This window comes from Microtus pennsylvanicus, chromosome 12, assembly GCF_037038515.1.
Source record: "Microtus pennsylvanicus isolate mMicPen1 chromosome 12, mMicPen1.hap1, whole genome shotgun sequence".
NCBI classification, from domain to species: Eukaryota; Metazoa; Chordata; class Mammalia; order Rodentia; family Cricetidae; genus Microtus; species Microtus pennsylvanicus.
Genome location: NC_134590.1, coordinates 85,532,982 through 85,557,407, shown reverse-complemented (window position 1 = coordinate 85,557,407; position 24,426 = coordinate 85,532,982). Strand labels below are relative to the sequence as shown.

Below are 24,426 nucleotides of genomic sequence, written 5' to 3'. Positions count from 1 at the left end.
AATTAATTTATGGTCAGGTGAGACGGCTCAGTGGGCAAAGCTTGCCACTCAAGGCTGGTAACCTGAGTTCAGTCCCCGAAACCCACAAAGCTGTCCTGTGATCAACACATGTGCTCGAGAGCACACAAGTGCCTACACACGCCAACACAGACAATAATCATATACATTTAAAACCAATGTACTCATGCATCTTAAACATAAACTTTTCCATATTTTAAGCAGTTCAGAAAAAAAATATGGATGACTTCCCATTAGAGCACACTTGTCCAGGATTACTGTGAACACTTTCTGGAAACAGACGTGTCTTCTGCTAGTACTGTCAACTGACAAAACCGGTGCAAAAGAGGACAGGGAACAATCTCATCATGACACTGTCCTCATCTTCTGAGTACAGAACATCAGTTTATATCATGAATATAAAGACATTGGTCTTTAGCAGTGTACTAGGAAACTGAATTGGCCCAAGAAGAGTAAGCACTGACAAGACATAGGACAAACAGTTTATATTTCATTTCTCTCCTACAAAGGTTATATGTCTCTTCAATATTAACAATTTAGCAATATACAAAATTCCACACACTTTCTGTTCAGATTCACTACTTTCTAAAGAGTTTTTTAAGAATTAATTTAACAAAACATTGTACATCAGTGAAGTTTCTACATGTTCATCTAAAGTAATTTAGACAAGTATGTGTACATGCTCACATGTAGAGATAAAAAGTTTAGATATTAATTTTATTTATTTATTTATTATTTATTTATTAAAGATTTCTGTCTCTTCCCCGCCACCGCCTCCCATTTCCCTTCTCCTCCCCCAATCAACTCCCCCTCCCTCATCAGCCCAAAGAGCAATCAGGGTTCCCTGCCCTGTGGGAAGTCCAAGGACCACCCACCTCCATCCAGGTCTAGAAAGGTGAGCATCCAAACTGCCTAGCGGACAATGAGGACTACTGAGAACTCTAGATATTAATTTTTGAAAAAATATGAATTATTACAGAAGGGTTCACATAAATGCTTAAAAACAAACAAATAATTTTAGACTCTAAAATGATCATTCAACTAAAAAGAATATAATATTTAATTATTTAAAATCAACTTTATTATTTACCTGTGGTGTCCAGGAAAGAGAAAATGGAACAGGAAAGTCCACAACACATTCTGGTGGCTCCACAGGGTACTGTGACAAAACATGAAAGCAGGTTATTCCTGTGCCTATGTGACAACCTGACCTGCAGCACTTCAGAAAGACTAGATTCACTGGGAAAAGCATTATAGCTACAAAATATATAACGCTGTTATAATTATGTGATTATATATACATTAAATATATACACCTATGCACACACTGTAACTGTACAATTGTAGTGACATTGAGAGCTGATTAATAGCCACCCCAGGCTTAGGAGGTACGGGGTTCAGTGATGAGGGGGTTCTAAAAAGTGCTGAGTAACCAGCAGCAATCCGAGTCAATATCAGTGCTGCTGGTGGGATCTGAGGAGGAGCCAAAAGCTAAATGTAGTATTTCTTTAAACAGAGATTAAATCGATTGTTATTCAATTCCTCTGGTCATTAATTTAATATCAGTTAGCTTCAGTTATCAACTGACTATACAGTGTTGTTCAGATAATCAAGAAGCACATAGCAATGACTATATGTAATTGTTAATTTAAATGTGACTTCCCATAATAAGCATCTGCTCATATCAAGAAAAAAAAAGAAAACAAAAACAAAACAGAAATAATGAAATGAAATTAGGGAAAAATAAAACTTCGAGTTTTAAGCAATAAAATACTTTAAAACTGGTAAAACAATTAGAAAATTAATTACTTATATAAAAAAATGATAGCCATAAGAGCAAATTAGGTTTCGATGTTACCAAGGATAAAAAATAGCTTTTTTAAAATTAAATTGCTTATCAGAGAATTAGATTTCAAAATCAATTAAAATATAATTCTGAAATCTTCAAAGTCATTTATAATTGAAAATACTCATTACTTGCCATTAAAAAGCTAAACTCCTTAAAAGAAAATGAGTTTCCTTTGACTATTTTAAGTTCCAGGCTTTAGTTTTTAATCTCTTATTTTTCATTACTTTATTGGAGATGTCACAGAGACAGGAGGAGGTGCAACTATAACATTTTTTAAAAAATAACTACATTTAAAATCAGTGTTTTCCAAAGAATTAACATTTTGCTATCAAGGTAAGTTTGAGTACAATAAAACTAAATATCAATGCATACTAATGAACTCTATCTGGCTATATAAAGTTAGTAACAAATTCACCGAAAGACAAAAGAAAAATATTATAATGCTTAATTACGAAACAAGAAAAAGAAAAAAGATGAGGTTAAGGAAAATGTAGTACATTCAGACAACTCAAAGCATTCCAGGTTTACTTTAGAGCAGGAGCTGCAACCATAGAGGGAAAACATGCACACGTTTATTTGATTTCATTGTTTTTGGTTCTGTGAGTTGGCCCCACCCCTTTGCTCCTGTCCCATCCCTCCAGTCTCTGGCTTCAGCTCTGTCACCCAACTTTTACAGTCCTGAATGAGACACTTAACATTGCCCATATGAAAATGACAGAACTTAAAGTGTTATAAAAACCCATTTCCTCTAAATTATCAGGATTCTTTAAAAAGACGAAGGGTAGCCAGGTGGCTAGGCAGGAAATGGGGCTCTGTCACCAAGGCTGACACCGCAAATTTAATTCAGGGAATGCACAGGTGGAAGAAGAATGTTCACTCCTAAATGTTGTTCTTTCAGCATGTGTACCAAGGCACATACACACTCTAGAGTGATGATAGCTAGAGAGATAGATACATAGATGGCTGGATGGCTGGGTGGGTGGGTGGATGGCTGGCTGGGTGGGTAGGTGGATAAATGGATGGGTGGGTGGGTGGGTGGATAAATGGATGGGTGGGTGGGTGGATAAATGGATGGGTGGGTGGGTGGGTGGATGGAGAGATGACAGATGGATAGATGGGAAGATAGATGATAGATAGTAGATAGATAGATAGATAGATAGATAGATAGATAGATAGATAGATAGATAGATAGATAGATGATAGATAATAGATAGATAGTAGATAGATAGATAGATAGATAGATAGATAGATAGATAGATAGATAGATAGATAGACAGACAGACAGACAGACAGACAGACAGACAGACAGACAGATAGATAGATAGATAGATAGATAGATAGATAGATAGATATGGAGGTATAGATAGATATTAAAAATTTTAAGAAATAAAGAGTGTACCCTTCAAAACTCCTAGGGTCAGAAACAGAAAATTGGATTCACTTAGGGTTGCTGTTCATCACACTAGGATCTACCAATGGCCAGTTTCAGTTCTAAGTTAAAGATCATCAGTGTGGTTAGTGTAAGAATATCAGGAAGACTTGCTGTTCTACATAAATCCTCTGTGGCCCTGGATGTTCTACATACACACATGATTACATTAAAAAAGAGTAAAGCCCTACATCTCAGTAAGATTCAGTACAGTAAATACTACAAGTACAATGACATGGAGCAAGGGCCATACCCAAAAGAGAGTTAAACAAAAGAAGCAAACACAATAATTGACAACATTGTGTGTATCATTGGCGAGATGATGACACTGGTATATATTTATAATTGTGTAAATACACAGAGACATCTAATGAATTAAACTGATCTGTAGAGTTTTTACAGCACATTTGGTGTAAGTTCAATAAATTTAAGATATACGATACATATTATTATTACTTAACATGAAATGCCAATTTGTTCAAATAAACTGCAAATAAATGAAGAGAACCAAAAGCAGTTTTATGTGTTTAGGGGTTTATTATGAATTGTTAAAATATAAAGTTACAGCCGGGCGATGGTGGCGCACGCCTTTAATCCCAGCACTCGGGAGGCAGAGGCAGGCGGATCTCTGTGAGTTCGAGACCAGCCTGGTCTACAGAGCGAGTTCCAGGACAGGCTCCAAAGACACAGAGAAACCCTGTCTCGAAAAACCAAAACAAATAAATAAAGTTACATAATTGGTATTCATTTTTTCCTTTTTTCTTTTTTCTTTTGGCTTTTAGGATGGGGTCTGACTTTGTAGGCCACTAGATCTCAAGTCGCTGTGGCTACCCCAAAGAGAACATAGACAAACCACCAAGCCCAAGTGGCTCAACCTCAAACACACAATGAGTTTTTTTTCAGGGATTTATTTGTTTAATAACAGGAGTTGTCTAGCCCAAATCAGTATTGTGTTCACTGTGGTTGGAGGACGGTCAGGAGGGTGGTAGAATTGGTACGATACGTGCTCAAGAATAAAAACAAAACAAAACAAAACAAAATGCACTTCTTTTAAATGTCAAGTCAAAAAACAAAGGTTTGTTTATGTAGCCCCCCCCCCAAAAAAAACAATTTAAGGTTTGTTTTTTAAAAATCATAGTTTGGGTTAAGATACTATATTGTACAGCCTTACCACATAGCTTTAGTGATTAATGTTTTTAAACTGATATTCATTCCTAGGTCTACATACTGAGTGGGGAATAAAGGGAAGAGAGAGGGAGAGATCACATATTGAAGACAAACTTGGCATATCTAAATCTAAATTAAATAAGCAAGTTTAATAAATACCACCAACATAAGATTAAGACCCCATGTCTTTTTCAAATACAACCCCTATCTCCTCCCATCTCAAATAAAGTTTTGCTTTTTCTCTGCCTGTATCTGTCTGGAGTAAGTATTGTGAAACTATAGATGTAAAAGAGATACAGGAAAATATTTTTAGAGAAATATCTACATTGCAAAGCTATTTTTTAAAACAACAGACATAATGGAACTTACTAATGTCCACATCATCATTTGCAGTATCTCCAATTAATGAAGTTAATGTTATAGTTAAATAGATTAAAAAAATAAAAATAAAAAAACCTTTTTCTACAGTGATCCTCACAATACTTAAAATTAATAAAAAATAAATAAAGCCTTTGAAACATAGAAGGCAGTGTAGACAGGAGCCCTGTCTGCTTAGTAAGCACAAGTGCTTTAACTCTGAGAACAGATGTATCAAAATCCCGGGTCCTGACCTCCCCAGTGGCAAAGCGAGTCTCATCAGTGTACAGTATCTAAGCAGTGACTTGTGTGAAGAAGAGGCAGAACCACTGTTGCTGCTGAGTGTGACCTTTTGTAAGAATAAAAGGTGATTTCTTCTACTTCTTTAACAGAATACCTTTAAAAACTTAAAAAGAAAATAAAATCCTTTGTTTTAATGAAACAAACCTCTAACTCATTTTCAAAATTAATTAGATTCATATCCAACTTTTTTAATTGATATGTCTTAAAATTATACTTAAACGTTTTGTGTGTGCAGGAGAAATGAGCTACTACTGAAGCTGTCTCTCGAAGCCCTCAGATATACCAACTTTTCTGTGCCACTTAATAGAGCTTTATATGTTTGTATATTTTCTCTTTTGAAAACCTTAAATGTCAGATACATTTTTAAAAAGGACAAATACAATTGATCTTTTCATCACTACCATCTTCTGAAATAGAATTGATTGATGACTATGAGAAACAATAAAAATCTGGATGTCCTGGTTTCCTTTAAATTTCAGTGTTTCCCCAGTTGTTAGTAAGAGAATGATTAATAGGTTGAGCTTTCTTATTTATTTCTTAAAATCCCCAATCTAGATGAAATGAAAATATAATAAAATAAATGTTGTGTGACCATTTGTAGATCACTAGCAAGCACAAGCTTATAAATAGACTTAGCCTTTCTAAATTCTTAAAATATATACACCCAAAAACTTTAGCCAAAATAATAAACTGTGCATGCATGTATATGTGGTGTGTGTGTGTGTGTGTGTGTGTGTGTGTGTGTGTGTGTGTGTGTGTTAGGGGGTAGGGTGAGGAAAGAGATAAGAACAACAAAAACAACTCACAGTCAGAAGTAGAGGCAAGAGACTTCCTAAGACCTTCAACAGGACAGGGGACTTGTCAGTCATTCTGTTCTACAGACGATACCATAACACTAGCATCCCAGTGTGTGCGGACTATTGACTCTTTCATATTTCTTGATTATAAGGTCTGCATATTGATGAAATTTGAAGTAACACAGTGACACAAAATTATATCTGGACCTTTGGAAACTGGATGAATAAATTCCTCGAAGCTTTTTAAAGTTAATTTTTAAAATCACCCATGTCCTTTTAAAATAACCAGCACTTCTAAACATTGAAAACATCCAGAGTTCATTTCTCAAAAGTTTTCCTGATCACAGTAACGAGGTACGTACCTTCGCCTTCAACTTGACAGTGATCAGATGCTTTCTACCAGAAGCATCTTCTGCTTTTAACTTGATGGTGCTGAAGGAAGTATCCACACACGCAAGCCTGCAGAGCAAAAGAAAATAAAAAATGATCACCCAGAGGTGGGCTATGGGGTGCAGGGGAGGGTACCATTCCCACTACTCCATGGAGAAAATTAATCAGGAATTTCTGCATGCCAGCTTCTCCTCCTGCTATAGATTTACTGCAGTTAATACAGCAGCCTAGAGCTTAATGTGGCCATAGATCTCAGGATTATTTACAATGTGTGTCAAGGCTCATGCTGTGGTCAGTGAGCACTATGTTTCGCTTTTCCATCACTGGAACCTTTGGCACACACAGCATGTTTCTGTCAGCATCTACTTATGTACACATTAAACTTCCTGTCAAAGTCTTTGATCCATTTCTGTAGTTTCATACAGTATGAGATTTTTATGCTTCTCTTATTTGTTTTTCTCCTCAATGAACTTCTCCTTTGTTATCAATAATGTTACTGTACAACAATCTGGCTGATATTAGTTCATAAACTCAGATTAAACCTATGGAAAATGCTGCATAAGCACAGGTATGGAATGGTCTCTTTGCAATAAATTTTCTTTTTGCACAAAATATAGCTTCTGACACTTAACCTAGGCATGTATTCAACATGACTAATATTTTAAGCACATAGCTCAAACTCAGTTGTTTTGGCTTTGAATTGCTCTAAAAGCATGAATTCTCTACAATGAAAACCAATATCCTTTGAAATACATCATTCTGAAAAATACAGTCCATTGAGCAGCATAATCTACTGACAAAGTGGCTCAGAGTGCTAGTGTGCTTACCAGTGTACCAGGAGAGTGGTTAGTACTGGGCATTTTCATAATACTATTCTCCTTAAAGACAGAAAGTGGGCTGACACCATTGTGCACCAACTCATCCCCCAGAGAGATGGTAAGAACCAACATTAGCATCTAACCCAGGTGACTTCTCAGCATCTCTATAGTCCATTTGGTTGCTGACCAGGGACAAGGGTAAAACGGTTCAATTAAAGAAAACTTTGGACAACGGAGCTTTGGAAGACTAATAAAAAAGACAGGAATCGGAAGAGCATATGTGTGTTCAACAATGGATTAAAATGTAAAACCAAAGTATCAAGAGTAGAAGTTCTATCTAATCAGTAAAAAGTCTAGAGTCTTAGAACACAAATAAAAGTAAAATTATGGTAGAAAACAAGCTTGTGTACATGATCACTCTTCTTTGTCACTGATATCTACTAATAACCTATTAAACTTCCCACATGTAAACAATACACGCATTAGTCTCCATCACCCTTTTCACAGGTCCCGATGACGTGTATCTAACGAGAAACTTCTTCAGTTCCAAAGCAAGAGGCACGTGCATTGATCTGTCACTCCTCAATTTATAAACATTTTCATTTTATGTATTTAAAATACAGGGATTTTTTTTTCTTTTTTAAGACAAGGTTTCTCTGTGCAGCTTTGGGGTCTGTTTTCTAGCTCTTGTAGACCAGGCTGGTTTCGAATTCACAGAGATCCACCTGCTTCTGCCTCCCGAGTGCTGGGATTAAAGGCATGATCACCACCACCCGGCTAAAAATACAGGAATTTTTAAAGTATAAACTGTAGTTTCAAAATCAAAAATTAGCACTGATTAAAACAAAAGCATAGAAACTTTCATGCAGATGCAGCTTTAAAAGCACTGGTTAAAAGCGGATTAAAGGGGGCAGGCGCCCAGATGGGTGACAGCTGGCCAAAGAAAAGATCTGTAAAACAGAGCAGGATTCCAACTGGCCGAAAATAAGGGCATTCCTTTTTAACACAAGAAATCAAAACAGAAGATGAAGTTTTATAAATAATAACAAATGGAAACGTTAAGAGTGTTCTGCTAGTAACTTTTCAGTAAAAAGTTTTATGTAATCATAAAATCAAAACTGTTTACTTATAACACTTATAATCCAACAAGATAAAAAAGAAAAGAATGGTTGGTTGCTACAGAAAGCAATGTAAATCTACTTAACAACTGCAATGAGAAAGAAAGGAAGAGATGACAACCCTGGGAAGCTCCAAGAAGGGGAGATCAGAGTGAAGATTAAGAACAGGAATCTGCAGGGAACCCTGATTGCTCTTTGGGCTGACAAGGGAGGGGGAATTGATTGGGGGAGGGGGAGGGAAATGGGAAGTGGTGGTGGGGAAGAGACATAAATCTTTAATAAATAAATAAATTAAATTAAAAAAATAAAGAAAGAAAGAAATAAAGAACAGGAATCTGTAATTGTTCAAGTGAAAGTCAAGAGCTACATAATGAACAGAGTGAACATGAACGGGATTTAACACAAAGTCAAGCTAACGGTTTTTGCTTTTTTTAAATCTCTTGAAATACTGCACTTAGTTTGAGCAAAAACTTAAATTACTTAGCTTCTTTTCCTTAACCACTTAGATGAATTTTAGTAGTTCTAACATCAACAGGCAGCCCATATTAAAGCCCAGACTGAGAGGGATGTCGAAAGTTTCCATCTTTATTGGGAAGCACTTAACTACATCACTCCTAGACCACTCAAAACTCCCGCTCTGTTCACTTTGGTCACTTCATTTCTCTTTATAATATCAATCCATGTTGTCTGCTGTGTCAACATCTACCCTTTCATTTAAACCACATTAACTCTTTGCCCCGAAATATTCAATGAGCCCCCATCTCCTGCAGTCTTTGACCCAGCAGTGGAAATCCTGCAGAGGAGCCCCATAGCTGCATCTTTCCACGTGATCAGCTGACTTACTGTAGCCTCACTCTTCAGCTTGAATGTCCTTTTCCCATTCCTTCTGAGCTTGGAACACGCGTCTCTCCTCTAAGATCTTGGCCAAGTGTTTACAGACCAAAAGCACTTCAACTTCGTTCTAGTTTACACTAACTCATGCCTTTTCCTTTGGGTTCAAGCTTGGCAGTTAAACAAGCTTTTCATGGAGTAATGTGTAGCTTTCTATTTCTATGAATGTGAAAAAGCAGCATGTATGCATGAACATGCAAAAGCTACTGTGAGACTCATTAGTTATTTACTGATTTAAGTACCAGCTTTAACAGCTAAATGTAAATCAAGTTAAATATTACAGATATATTCCAATCTTTAAAACAAGTTCACTTCTGTATTATTTCAATACTTTGAACATATTAGTAGGGTATTTAGAATGAAATAACACTAATAATTTATTTTATTAATATATTAAATTAATATTTTTATTTTTTACCTATTACAAAACAGGTTATCATTCATTGCAGCTAAATCATTACCCTAATTAAGTACTATAAAAATCATATATAGCCTAACATTATTGGATGAACTCGTATAGCAGCAACAAGTTATGTCTATTTTACAAAGGAATGGTATGAGTCTCATAATGTCCTAGTTAGAATTTTTCTTTTCTTTTTTTTCTTTTTCCTTTTCTTCCCTTTCCTTTATTTTTCTTCTCTTATTTCTTTTCTTCTGACATCTGGGAAGAGTGAACTTCAATTACAAAAGTGTTTCCACCAAATTGGCCCATAGGCAGTATTTATTTAATTAATGACTGGAGTGGGATGGCCCAGTCCACTGTAGGCAGGGCCAACCATGAGCACAGCAGCTCTCAAGAAAGGGTCTTGCGAGCCTTTCACAGGCATAACCTAAGACCTTTGGGAAACACAGATATTACATAATGATTCATAACTGTAGAAAAATTAGTTATGATGTGGCAAAGAAAATAATTTAATGGTTAGGGGTCATCACACCATGAGCAAATGTAATAAAGGTCACAGCATTAGAAAGGTTGAGAACCACTGCTTGGGAGTCTGAGGCAGATGGACTGCCTCATGTTCAAGACTACTTGGTTTATATATCAAGTTCAAGACCAACCTAGGCTGTAGAAAATTTTGTTTTAAAAAATTAAAAACAAAAACATCAAACAAAAATCCCCAGAAATGCCAACTATTTAATTTAAAAACAAAGTAAGGTGTATATTACCCGTGAAAAGATCTTTCTCTTACTCTCAGATTTCATACAGGCTAATCTTCAAGATTACTTATTCAAATACATAGAAAATACAGTCACTTGAACATGATCAAACTCATTACGTTTCTGAAAATGCAAGTCATACAAATTATTGTGTGTATCAGTTTAAAAAATATTTTAAAGTACAGCTGGCCAGCTATTCAGAAAAGGCCTGTTCAGAGGGTGGCAATCTAACAGGGGCCGGCACAATCAGGCTTTGGCCTTGGGTCTGCAGGACCTAGCCTGAGTCTATCACGTCCTGGCAGACCACTCCTAAGAATTACAAAAATATAGGTTATGGGTTTTCTTATTTTCTGGTGTGGGAGGTCCTTCTGTCTGTGTTGATTTCATTGGTTAATGAATAAAGAAAACTGGTTTGGCCTATAGCATGGGTGGAAGAAGGGCAGAGTCAAAGAGACACTATGGAGCCACTGCCAGAGTCAGACATGCCGAATCTTTGCCCGTAAGCCACTGCGAGGTGGCAATATACAGATTAATAGAAATGGGTTAAATTAAGATGTAAGAGTTAGCCAATAAGAAGCTAGAGCTAATGGGCCAAGCAGTGATTTAATCAATGCAGTTTCTTTGTGATTACTTCAGTTCTGGGCAGCCGGGTCAAACAAGTGGTTCCTTGCAACAACTGGTGCCCACATGGCCAGCTAAATCCATGTAAAATCTGAGAAAGCTTAAAAAGAAATTCTAAATGTAAAAACAACAACAACAACAACAAAGTTTAGTCACATTTGTTTTTCATCTGGCATCATGCTGCAGCTCCTTTAAGAGAGATTTACCTGGTTCAGCCACAGCAGAAAAAGCCACACTATTTTAAAATGTCAGCTTTCTGGGCCCTGCCAGCATGAACTCTGACTCTTTAAGGCAGGAGGTCAGGCTACAGAGCTTTTGACTGGGGTTTGTGAGGAGTGCTGCGGCTTCCTTGATGGCAACTTGGACCTGCTGTGTGCCTGAAATTGGGCAGTGTGTGTGGCTCAGTGGCACAAGCAGCTCCTCCGTGATGAACTGGGTGGGGTGAGCACGCCATTCAGCATTTGACCTAGTAATGTCACAGTTTAGGTTCTTAAGCACTTAGCATTTTAAGAAGTGCTTCTGGTCAAAAAAATAATAATTACAGACATGCAATAAAGACAAATCCAGATAAAAAAGATTTATAATGGGTCACAGTGTTGGATAAATGTACGTAGGCTTGGGAAAGAGAAGAAAAAAAGTATAGAGAGTTGAAAAAGAAGTAAATCATTTTTATAAAGAAGTCTCTAAAGTGACAGCCCATATAGTCATAGATTAAAATGAGTAAAGAAAAATAAGCCACATAAAAATGGAAAATTCACAGAGAGTCTGGATTATATGTATTATTGTATTTTCTTTGAATTTTTTTTACTGTAAATGGGCTAAGTATAAAGACATTTCATTGCATAGGCTACTAAGCTAAACCAGCATGTATATTTTAAAAGTATCTTGATTTTAAAATTTGAGAATAAGTATATGTTGCTTTGGAAATGAGATTCTTCTTTTGTTTTCGCAGAAGATGAGAACTTGTGGATTGCTTCCAGACCAATATGGTTTCATGGAACAAGATCCTTCTAAAGGTTGCTGTGAACACCTCCACAAAGAAAATACTTCACCCAATAAACAGTAGGAAGCAGTTTGGAGAGAAATAACTATGCTCATATTCCCAAATATTGTCTATAAATGTTTACATTTAAAGGGGGATATGCTATAGAGATGGATACTTTGCACTGGTATGGGCCTTGCTTTATTGATACAAATTTAAGGTCAATTTTGTTATACGTATATGTATTTCTGATCAAGATTAAGGTATTGTGTTTGTGTAGCTCATTTAAAAATGTAACGTATAATTAAAAATATAGGCTAATAGATAGTAATCTATAATAGTCAAGATTGTAGACATGTTACTTAGGCTTTTTAGATATATAGAGATATATATCTAAATATATATCTTTAGATAGGTTATTCTTCAAATCTTTCAGAGACCTTCAGAATATGGGCATATCCAGTTCATATAGCATAACATCAAGCAGTCCAGGCTACCTAAGGAGCCTCTTTGATGCCCATCTTCCTTTTGACGTAAATGGTGCTGCCAGGAGCAGATGTGTCTCACTGTCATGAAAAGTACTACGTTTTTAAGCCATTTAAATGCCCAAATGGCTAACCAACTCCATAATTAAAAAATATAGGCTAATAGACAGTCATCTATAATAGTCAAGAAACTGCCCTTGCCTGGACTACTTAACTGGACATGCGGGACACACAGAGAAATGACTGCTGAACTTGCCTAAAGGTGAGATGATCTTACGGAGTTCCTGCTTCATGAAAGACTCTGCAAGACATTCTGCAGGATACAGAAGAAAGTAACTAACAAACTGCCAATAAAGGCAGACCCGTCTTTGAAATTTCCTACATCATGGAAAAGTCTGTTAGATACTATGGGCCTGTAGGCTGAAGATGGATGCCCCAATCGTACAGAAAAACTTTGGGTGACTGTCCAGGCAGTGAGATGTCTCTGTCAATTCAAGAGTTTTGGAAGTTGCTTACAATATACTTCTTGTTTACTGAGGTAATATTATATCCTTCTGGAGTCTTGGTGGAGTTGAAGAATAGAGAGTTATAATTTATAGTTTTCCTTAGTTATGATAAAAGATAAAGTAGATATAAATATTGTAAGTGTAATTCTTGCTTGAAGCTTGTTTTGATATATGTAATTTTGCTATGTTAAAGTTAAAACCTCCCTTTTTTATTGAAACAGAAAAGGGGAAATGGTGTGGGAGGTCCTTCTGTCTATGTGTTGCTTTTATTGGTCAATGAATAAATAAACTGCCTTGGCCTATTGATAGGGCAGAGCTTAGGTATTTGGAAAAAAACTGGACTGAATGCTGGGAGAAGAAAGGCAGAGAGAGATGCCATGGATCTGCCATATATAGACATGCTGGAACTTTGCCGCTGCCACGTGGCAATACAGATTAATAGAAATGGGTTAAATTAAGATGTAAGAGATAGCCAATAAGAAGCTAAAGCTAATGGGCCGGAACAGTAATTTAATTAATACAATATCTGTGTGATTATTTCGGTTCTGTGCACACAAGATGAACAAGTGGTTCCATGCAACAATTTTCTTTTCTTTTTTAGTTTTTTGAGACAGGGTTTCTCTGTAGCTTTGGAACCTGTCCTAGCACTAGCTCTTTTTTTTTTTTTTTTTTTTTTTTGGTTTTTCAAGACAGAGTTTCACTGTGGTTTTGGAGCCTGTCCTGGAACTAGCTCTTGTAGACCAGGCTGGTCTCGAACTCACAGAGATCCGCCTGCCTCTGCCTCCCAAGTGCTGGGATTAAAGGCGTGTGCTACCACCGCCCGGCTTGGCACTAGCTCTTGTAGACCAGGCTGGCCTAGAACTCACAGAGATCCGCCTGCCTCTGCCTCCCGAGTGCTGGGATTAAAGGCGTGCACCACCACTACCCGGCCCTAACAATTTTCTTACTTGACTGGATGGTGCCAGAAAAATGCTGACAAAGCTCGTACTCCATACTTCTCACAATCCATTCACATGGTATTTCTTCCACCAAGAAGTTCTTCACAAGCAGCAATAGTGTGCTCTGAGTTGCTCACTCACCCGGGTCCCTACAGCTAAATCGTTATCTTTTATAATCTGAGCAACTGAATGTACAAGTGTCTCTATGAGTGCAGTAGTTCTGCTAACGGACATTTCACTCATGATAAGGTAGACTTGACTAGCTTTACCCTCAGTGTGTGACTATCTCTAGACCTAGGGGAACTTCATTAAAGGTTCCATATCAAGAGTGTCTTGTGACAGACACAGTTCCAAGCAACAGTACCCTCAACATGCTTAAACTGAATTTATTCATTCATATATACATTGTATAAAAGAATTTACCTTGTGATTTATTCTGAGAATTAAATAATATAAAGAGCACGCAAGAGAAACAGGCAGTCTTCTATGTAGTAACTTTAGTCTAAAGATATATATAATTATTGTCTAATGAATTGCAAATGCCAGAATTTTTCATATCCTTCCATCTCTCATGCAAGTTAGAAATCTGGTCCCTTTTCACCATACCAAAACAATGTGTACAATTCAAAGGAAAAGTCAACATTTCTAATGTATTACTTAAAACACTTATTCCATAAAAGACTTCACATATTGTACTCTTTGTTCTATAACAATGCTAATGGTTCTCACACAATGCTACAATTATACTCTACAGTACTTATCACAGTGGTCATTAAGTGCTATTGTAATCATCTTAGAAGTCTGACTCTTACACTTTATGTTAAGTTCCATGTGGTATTTTAAGCCGCCTATGCGTCTTCATTGCTCTAAGTCTTATTAGACATATAATAGCTGGATGAAAAATAAAATCCTGAATGAGTCAAAACTCCCATTTCCTATCATCAATGTTTCAATCAATTTCAGTGTTAGATTTCTCTCAGTCATGTCAGATCCATTTGGAAACCTGCCTTAAATGCATTTTGTCAAGGTAACAGGGGAAAAAAAATTATCTCTCCCAATGCCAAGCCCTTCCCACATACCCAATACTATGAGCATAACATGGAAGCATCTGAAAATGAATTTAAATGATTTCGCTCTTCTCTGATCATTTATATCTAAAAATGATTGCCTCCAGGACACAAAAGGTCCAAGCCATCTTCACAACCACAGTTGGAACTGCTACTATAGCATCTCAATATTTGTTTTTATTCTCTTCTGTGCCCCATTATTGTGATTAATTTTATTTAAAAGATAAATATATTTCAAGTCCTACTGCAGAACAAAGCCTTAGCATACCCAAAGCTTGATTTGATGAATAAAACATCCAGCAATTCCTAATATCAGCAGAATAGTGCATTGAAAACTAGATGTAAAATCCACTTCTAACTAAAATGGAGTAATGTATTATGGATCAAAACTTTTCTAAATAACTCAATTAAGTATCCTGATAAAAGAGGAAAGGCAGAGGTGGGGATGAGGGGGGCTCAAAGAATTGCTAAGGCAACCAGGATTTGAAAACTACAGCACAGCAGAAAAAAATCTAGGCAAAGGGTTCAGATAAGAAGCAGCGATTAAGTGGCCAAAGAAACAATAACAAATGCAAAACCAAAATCAACAATAGCACTTCTGGCAATCCAATCTATTGAGGAATAGAGATAAAAATAATGGACTTGAAGAGTGTGAATGGGGGAAAAGACAAGTTCAGAGAATTTAGTCTAATAGTTTACCAGTTTTTCCTCTGATAAACCCTTGAGCAATGAAGTAAAAATATCAGGAGACACTTACGAAAAGTCAAAGAACATCCAGAAAGCCCACAGTAAGGAGAGATTAATTAAAATTTAGAGCAGGGATGAGAGGAAGTCTAAATGAAGACCCCTTAAAGATCTCAATGAGAACTCATGAACTGTGACTCTTAAAAAGAGTGCAAGTAATAAACAGATGAACTCTAGGTGGAAGGGATTTTAATTGAGATGAAAAGTAGTCTTGTAGATAGATAGAAAGAATTAAGAGTTTAAGATCCACCCACGGAAGAAAAATGCCAGCGAATACACTTGGCTCTTCCTTCAAAGAGACAATGGAGCAAAGCAGTCAGGTTAAACAGCTCATGGAAACAACCCACTCTAACCTCAACAGCACCCTGCAGCAGTCTCTTTCCATTTTATCTATCTTGCCAAAGAAATCTTCTGAGGGATGGAAAGTGCTGCCCTGAGTCTCGAACCTGTTTATTCACACTTTCCAATATGCAACCATATTATTATTATTATTATTATTATTATTATTATTATTATTATTATTATTATAGTGCTGCAGCCTGTAGAAGCAAGGGCAAATACTGAGGATCAGACAGGAGGAAGCACTGGTCACCGGCATTCACTGAGCTGTCTCCAAATTATGCCACTTTCTAGTTTCTTTTTTTAAAAGAAAAAATGTATTCGTAATTTCAGTGAATAGAAGCAATGGTTTAAAAAGAAGAAAACGAGAAGGAAGAAGAGGAGAATAAAAAGGATAAGGAGAGAGAAGGAGAAAGAAGAGAATCAACGACTGCATTCAAAGCAATAGGAAAACGCAACACTGTAATATAAAGTCCTTTACTTTGTTTTTAGAAGTCATTAAATCGAGCAGAGAAAGCAAAGATTCTCAAGGAAATGAGAAAACCCAGAGCTGCAAATGTGAACACAGGGGCTATGAAGCTTAGTGTCTATAAGCTGGAAAGAAGAGCAGGTAAAATTATAATTTTATTTTATAAGTTATTACCTTCTAGGTTATGGTTAGCTTAGGGTTAGGCTTGTTCTACAGATGAATATTCAAGAAAGTGAATAGATGTGCATTCTTCTGGAGCCCTCTTATTAACTTCATGAAACATGGGATTTTGAGAGATTACAAACAGACAATTGCCTTTACAAAAGCAGTTTGTGCAAGTGAGGAGGCCTGCTAGGTCTTCCCTTAAGGAATGTATGCCAATGCACCGAGTATCAGGCATACATAGTATTGAGCATATTTGCTACCTGGTGAGTGTGGGTAAAAAAACAGTAAGCTGCTCTAACAGAAAGAACAAGTAAGAAAAATTAGAGATAAGGGTTTCTCAAAATTAAGACTTACTTATCAGAACTTTCCATCATAACTCTGAGAGAAGGACAATGGACTAGAAATAGAAAGAGGCAAGATGTCTTCTAGTCCACATAACTAAAGACATATCTAGAACTAAAGCCTGCCAGTAGATGAGAACTCTGCTTAAATTGTTGCCTAAATGTTTTTGAGGGTGTTCTGAACTAATAAATTCAAAGCATTATTGCCAAGTCTTTTCATCAAAGTTGATAGAAGAATAAAATATCTTAAGTTAAACTACAAAGTGTGTCTTTCTCTGAGAGAAGAGAAGCAAGAGTCCACACAGGATTTAGAACGTGAAAGAATGGAGTAAGGGGAAGGAGGTGCCAGCGGGGGTAGAGCAGGGAGGGTGAACTGGAATTGGTATGTAAAAATAAATAGATAGACAATAATAAAAAGAAAATAAAGAACAGTTAAACCACAGAGATAGATTAAAAGAAAAGAAAAAAATAAAAATTTACAAAAACAATAATAAGTTGTAAGGAGAAAAAGGGAAAACAGCAAATACTAGGAAAAGTCAAAAATAAGGACAACTGGACTTGTCCAAAGGCATGTGTCAATTTCCATGAGTACAACTTCAATTTGACACTCAACCCAACATATTTACTTTTAATATTGATCATAAAGAATTTATGTTAGTTTAGAAAAAATAGAAAACAAAAGCCAAGGTAATATTAGGAGAACACAGAAATATTAATTAAACAAAATGATGTGGGGCAGTGGTGGCGCATGCCTTTAATCCCAGCACTCAGGAGGCAGAGGCAGAGGCAGGCGGATCTCTGAGAGTTTGAGGTCAGCCTGGTCTGCAGAGTAAGTTCCAGGACAGCAAGGGCTGTTACACAGTGAAATCCTGTCTTAAAACACACCCTTCTCAAAAGTAAATTACCTATAATAACTCTAAAGTGGACCCAAAATCTGACCCTAAGCTTCCTATTAGCTATTTCAAAGGGAGTTTAATCAATTACAAGATTCATCTTAGTGATTAAATTAAAGGACAGATGTTCCAGAGAAACGTGTCTTTTAACATAGGAAAAGAAAAATGTCCTTCATTACTTCTCAAAAATACTGTATCATAAAATGGAAGGCACCCAACATAACTTCCTGCATCTCATGGGGCAGCTGCTTTATCATCCCCTAATGCAAATCGGTGACTTCACAATAATGGTTCTCAGTTGTAAAATCCAATTTGAAAAACATAGTTCTATTATATACACTTCAACAGTTCAGCTATTCTGAAACACTATTACTTGCAATCATGATTTTAGTGAAGTTTTAATAGTTGGATATTTAAGTTGTAATTTTTGACAAGAGACCAACGTATAAGTTTCAAGGCTCATAAATACAGAGCTACGTTCTGTCACTATTAGCCAGGAAGAAAATGAAGTTAAGAAGCATTTACATAAAATTAAGAAGTCTAAATAAGATACATGTCTTAAATAATGGCCAACCCATTTCTACACAGAGGTACACAAAAAGATATATGCTTCGCTCAAACCCAGTGCAGAAAGCAATGATCTGTGGACAAGCGGGGAACTGTTCTAAGAGAAGATTTACAAGGAACAGTATGAGAAGCTGAACACATGGACAAAGGGCTGAACTCCTTTAGAGGAGGACCTTCTAACAGTAGTAAATGTACTGCATTTTCTCTGCCTCTGTAAAGAAATTTACACGAAGATAACTTGGGACACACTTTGTGTGGTTATAGTGTAAATTTATTAAAGGAAATATGTTTTCTTTTTCCAATTTTATATTTATATTTATGGACAGGAAACTTAGCTGTGTACATTTGACCCAGGTCAGTAGTGAGTTCTTTATTGTCTGCCTTTTCAGCTTGGCAATGCGAGCCACAGATTTAGGACCCAGAATATTGCCTCTCCAGTGGTGTTGGATCTCAGCTGTCATTGAATTGGTCCTAATAGCTTCCACCAGTGTAGCCAGAGAACCCTTGTCTCTGAGTCAACCTGTCAACAGTGGTCTGAGTCAACCTGTGTGAAGGCAACAGTGGTTCATGTATTCCTGTAGACTAGCGGCTCCAGCCTGGCCTTCCCCTTGATCATGCAGTAGAGGACCCCCATTTTGCGACACAGGGCAAGCAGGAAGACCACCGGCATAATGGAGTCTACACTATGGGCAATATCCACCAACTGAACCTTCTTGTTCTCTACCCAGTTGGTGACTGTATTGACCCTTGCTGGAGGAAACAGGTGGTCTCTTGGGAAGTCCCCTTTGCTGGCAGCTTCTTTCTCATCTTCTCATCCTGGGCCAGCAGCCTACAATGCTTCTCTTGCTTGTCTCTGAGCTGTAGCTATGGGCATGATTAGACAGCTGGGTAGCCATTTGTCAGTCCAGGGCCTCGGGGAACTACTTAATGACATGAGGTACTTGAGCCACTAATAGAAGATGTCCCTTTGCCGCTGCAGCCTGATATAGTCAGGCCATTATATCAAGTATGTGAGATCTCCTTCAGGCTGGATGTCCTGCCCGATGCTAAAGTTCTTAGGCCTTGTCTTAAATAGAGGATTCACCACCTTTTTGGCCTTCTGTTTCTTCAAAATGGCAGGAGACAAGGCCATGTTCTTCCCCTTGGTCTTCTTCCCCTTGGACATTCTGCTCGGTTGGAGAACAGAGAGAATTACGTCTTCTACCTATGATGGACTCCTTGTTTTCTCTTCAATGGCAATTTGATGTTTGTCTTCTTTAAATTAGTGTTAAAATGGTCAACTCAGAAAACAGCTAAGAAGCAGCACACATAAGAATAACGAAATGTCTTAAATACATTCAGAAAAACTTGCTGGTGAAAAATTCCACTCTCTATGTGGTAACTGAAGTCAGCCCATGATTTATCTTAGGAATAAAGAACTCTGAACTGAAATAATAAATACACAGTGAAGTAGACCTGGTGGCAGGTACAAACTGAGAACTATACTGCCTATTCGCACTGACGCTTCAGCCCGGGCAGAAAGCTAATATACTTACTAACAAAACATGTTTTTAAAATGTCCACACCGAGAATTGAATTCAGCAACTGAAAATCAGGTAAATTACCAGACATTTTTTTCCCAGATGATGTATGGATATAAAGTTTTAACAATTTACATTTCCATCTACTGAATTTCTTTTAAGCTTCTCTTTTCTGCCCCACCCCCCAATGTTTTGAAACAGGGTCTCTGTATATAGCCCTGGCTGTCCTGGAACTCACAGAGATCCACCTGCTTCTGCCTTCCAAGTGCACCAAACCAACCGGCCTTCCTTTAGTCATTATTTCTTCAGAGAAAGAAAGATTTACTGCTAAAAGTACAAAAGCATGTAAAATACATGTTGGTATTTATTTATTTTTTCTTGTTTAAGATCATGCAGTTCTATTTATTTATTTATTAAGGATTTCTGCCTCCTCCCCACCACCGCCTCCCATTTCCCTCCCCCTTCCCCAATTAAGTCCCCCTCCCCCATCAGCCCAAAGAGCAATCAGGGTTCCCTGCCCTGTGGGAAGTCCAAGGACCACCCACTTCCATCCAGGTCTAGTAAGGTGAGCATCCAAACTTCCTAGGCTCCCACAAAGCCAGTACGAGCAGTAGGATCAAAACCCCAGTGCCATTGTTCTTGAGTTCTCAGTAGTCCTCATTGTCTGCTATGTTCAGCGAGTCCGGTTAGGAAAGCAAAAGTGAATAACAGTCAAACATAGCTATGTACACAATCATATCAAGAAACCGGAATTTTCCATTTTCACTAATATTTATTAGTATTACATTTCACATGCATATATGTATATGTGTATATGTACATATCTGTGTACATGCATGTGGAAGCCAGATGTTGATGATCCATTTCTTCTTCAATAGCTCTCTAGCTTACTTATTAAGGGAGAGGTGCTCCATTGGAGTCAAAGGCCACTGATCCAGTAGTATAGCTAGCCAACTTGTTTCGTGTGGTCCAGCCTACGCGCTCAGCACATTCATAGTTTTCATGCTTGTAGAGCACAAACTCTACTCCCTGAGCACCACCCAACACCCACTATAACTTTTAAACTTGGATACTGTTAGGTGCACATAATGCATTAGGCACACCTAATGAAAATTCCCATTAAGATAAATCTTAGGGGTACCAAATGCTATTGTTTGAAATCACATGAAGGTTTTCAAGTTAATATTTCACAATGCTCCTGTCTGTAACTGACTGCAGCCATCAGCATCTGATACTGTACACCAAATGAAAGCAGGCACAAAACTAAGCTGTGATGACTAGAAATAGATAAAATGGCAATGTGTTAAACAAAGGCATTACTAAGATACATGTTTAAATAGACATACTTATCCCAGCCAACAGTTCCTATCTCATTAAGAAGGTCTGTGCAGAAACTGCGAGAAGCTGGTCGTATACACAATTCTTGCCGATTCTTTAAAGAAACTTCCTGTTGAAAAAAAATATTTTAATCAGCTATGGAATATTAAAAAGAGAATTATTAACTGGTTACAAAACAAAATTTCATAATCCTATCATTGTGTAACTAAAGTGCTCACTGTTTTTATAGAAAACCTACGTGATAGTTTGTTTTATTGCTGTTGTTTAAAGACGGTGGACAACACCAGGCACAGCAGCCAGAGTCTCTACGCAACAATCTAGAGAAACTGAAAACAGCTACCAGAGAGTGCAAACATTCTTAACAGATCTTCCAGAGGCTTAAATCCTGACTCTAACATTTCCTAGTTCAGACAAAAGAGACTCGCTGGTTTGGTTTTAAAACAAATGGAAATAAAATAATCTACCTCAGAGAATTCTTTTCAGAAATTCTCCATTCTCGTTAATTAAACATACACATGCCTAGACGTTCCCAAGAAGTGCCACAAGAAATTTACAAACCTTCATGAACAGTTTCCATAACTATGACGTCACGTGAGCACCATTCTCAAGGTCATCACTGTGGACTTAGTACACTGTCGGCAAGGGCACGGCCCCAGAAGTAAACTAAGTGTGCCCATATTTAGGGACATTATCTTATACAGTGATTAAAAACGCCAACTTTGTATACAATATATAACTAATTAGTTCCATATTTTAGGGACATTATCTTAAACAGTAATAAAAAATGCCAACTTTGTCTATGTATATATATATATATATGTATATCCTCGTCTATAATCTCTGAAGATCTTTCTTCAGGATCTCATTTATACTCAGAAATACAGCACAAATGTAGAAAACAAGTACTGCCAGTCAAGAATTGAAGAGAGGGTCTTCCTTTAGCTGAAACTAATAAATGTTTTTTGAAAATTAAATAACCAGTAGAGCTACAACTTACAATCCAATAAGAGTTCAATGGAATACAGTCTGGTTCTGGTCGCATATTCTTATACTTGCATACTAAAATTGTAATAAACAGGAGAAAATTTCCTAATTTTTCTCAAATAATGGCAATATGAAACAAATGTTTTTTGTCTTACTCTTTTATTTTGTGTATATGAATGTCCCATCTGCATGTAGGCCTACATGCCAGAAGAGGGTATCAGAACCCATTATTATAGTGGGTTGTGAGCCACCATGTGGTTGCTGGGATTGAACGCAGGACCTCTGGAAGAGCAGTCAGTGCTCATAACCACTGAACCATCTCTCCAGCCATCTTATTTTAAAGTTCCTATACTGTGATCTTTGATGTAGTTTAGGAATTTTGATAACCTTTATTAGAGTTTATAAATTCATAAATCAAAATTTATGAATTTCCTCAGCAATTCTGATTCTAAGCATTTTATCAATGATATATCTCCAAGAGTTGGATGAGGATAAAAAATGATCTCAGAAGAGAACTCTCACAACTGTTTCAATACATACTACCTAATACTGTAAAAAGTCTCAAAAAAAGCTATAAAATAAAAAAAATACCAAAATGCTTTCAATTGTCAGCAGCAATATTAGCATTATGATTTTGACATAAATGGAGATAAGAGAAGCTTAACAAGTTAAGTAGAACTATTATGATTTGCAGCTTAATATCCCTCAAAAAAGCTCACATGTTTAAGGCGTGGTTCCCATGGAAAACACTACTGAGATTTTGCATGGGTCAATGCACTGATGAGTTCAGAGCTCTATGGGCCATTGGGAAGCAAGACATGGATGGAGAAAATAAGTCAAAAAGTAGAAGAGTTTATCTTGTCTTTGTCTCCTCATGTCACTCTCTCTCTGCCTCCAATATATCATGACCTAAGCCACTTTTCTTCTCCCAAACATAATCTTCTGGCTCACCATGTAGAAACCTAGTAACTATGGAGCCAAATGACCATGGACTGACACCTCTGAATATAAATTCACTTAAATGTTCTCAGGTGTCTTATCACAGAAACAGAAATGAGCCAACACAATAACCAAAATAAATAACAAATAAATAATTAAGTACATGTAATTAGAAGCCAACATTTCAGAATAAAGAGACAGAAGCATAAATGCAAAGAAAAATCCAACTGGAAATGCTGTTATGAACTCATGTTTATTACTCTTCCCACAGCTGTGTCTACTGAAAAGAACTAGAAGGAGAAGCAGCAATGCGCACGCTACTCTCTAGACCGAGGTATCTGACACCATTTCCCACAATAATAAGGATTAGTGTTAATAAAGAAATCCTACAGACTTATTAGAGTGGCTGATTACAGTTCTAGAATTGGATGGACAAGTATGTCTAGAGTAACTGGCATTACAAGGCAAGGAATATTAGCTTATATTAAAAAACCACAGGAACTAACATGAGGCAGCTTGAACTGATCAAAAATAGGACAATTTAAGCATCAGGAAGAAAATGACTGTAATGGATTAAAGCTAATCAAACATAAAACTCCTGAGTTAATAATGATTCTTCAAACATATTAGTTCCCTATGGTAGTTGATAAGCACTAACTCATTACAGTAAAAAATATTTTTTTTTAAAAAAAAAGAAGCAATCACCTTGGTGCGTTAGTGTATGCCATACCTCATGTTAACAGAATAACAGTGGCGGTTCTTTATTCAAATAGTTTTGATTAATAAACCTAAATGACAGATCTATTTTTTCCTTTACTCACCATTAGGACACTGCTCTTTTACTAACCATTGCACAAGCTGTGGGGTCATAGGCCCTGTACAACCAAATGTAAAGTATAACTTAAAGAAAAGAAAATGCCCTTTACAAATGCCAGGGAAATGGTGGATACAGGACAACTAGCAGTGGATGCCAAAACTCCTAGGTGGTATATGATAGGAAACTGGACCAGATGCATCTAAACCTACAGATGAACCTTTAACAAATGAAGAATAGCATACATCAAACAGCTCCTAGAGCATTAAAGTAAGAAGCACAAAGCACCAAGTACTCATATCAAAATAAACATGCTGAGATCTGACAGGCAGATTACAAAGAAAATTTATTGATTCCCCTTTACCTAAATTGTTTAGGAAATGTTTAGGATTTTTTTTTTTTTTTGGATTAGTGTGGTG

General features: G+C 36.8%; 1 protein-coding gene across 3 annotated transcripts in view; it reads right to left on the bottom strand.

The window, feature by feature from the left end:
* Positions 1-24,426, bottom strand: part of Fancl (FA complementation group L) — a 71,443-nt gene that overhangs the window by 20,796 nt on the left and 26,221 nt on the right. For all 3 annotated transcript variants that reach the window (XR_012907202.1, XM_075942433.1, XM_075942434.1), the window contains exons 5-7: positions 21,279-21,379; positions 6,283-6,379; positions 1,109-1,177 (exon numbers count right to left, since the gene is read on the bottom strand). Coding sequence is in view for 2 of the 3 variants with exons in the window: in XM_075942433.1 (XP_075798548.1) it covers positions 1,109-1,177; positions 6,283-6,379; positions 21,279-21,379 (267 nt within the window). In the remaining variant the exon portion in view is untranslated. The remainder of the gene's footprint in view (positions 1-1,108; positions 1,178-6,282; positions 6,380-21,278; positions 21,380-24,426) is intronic.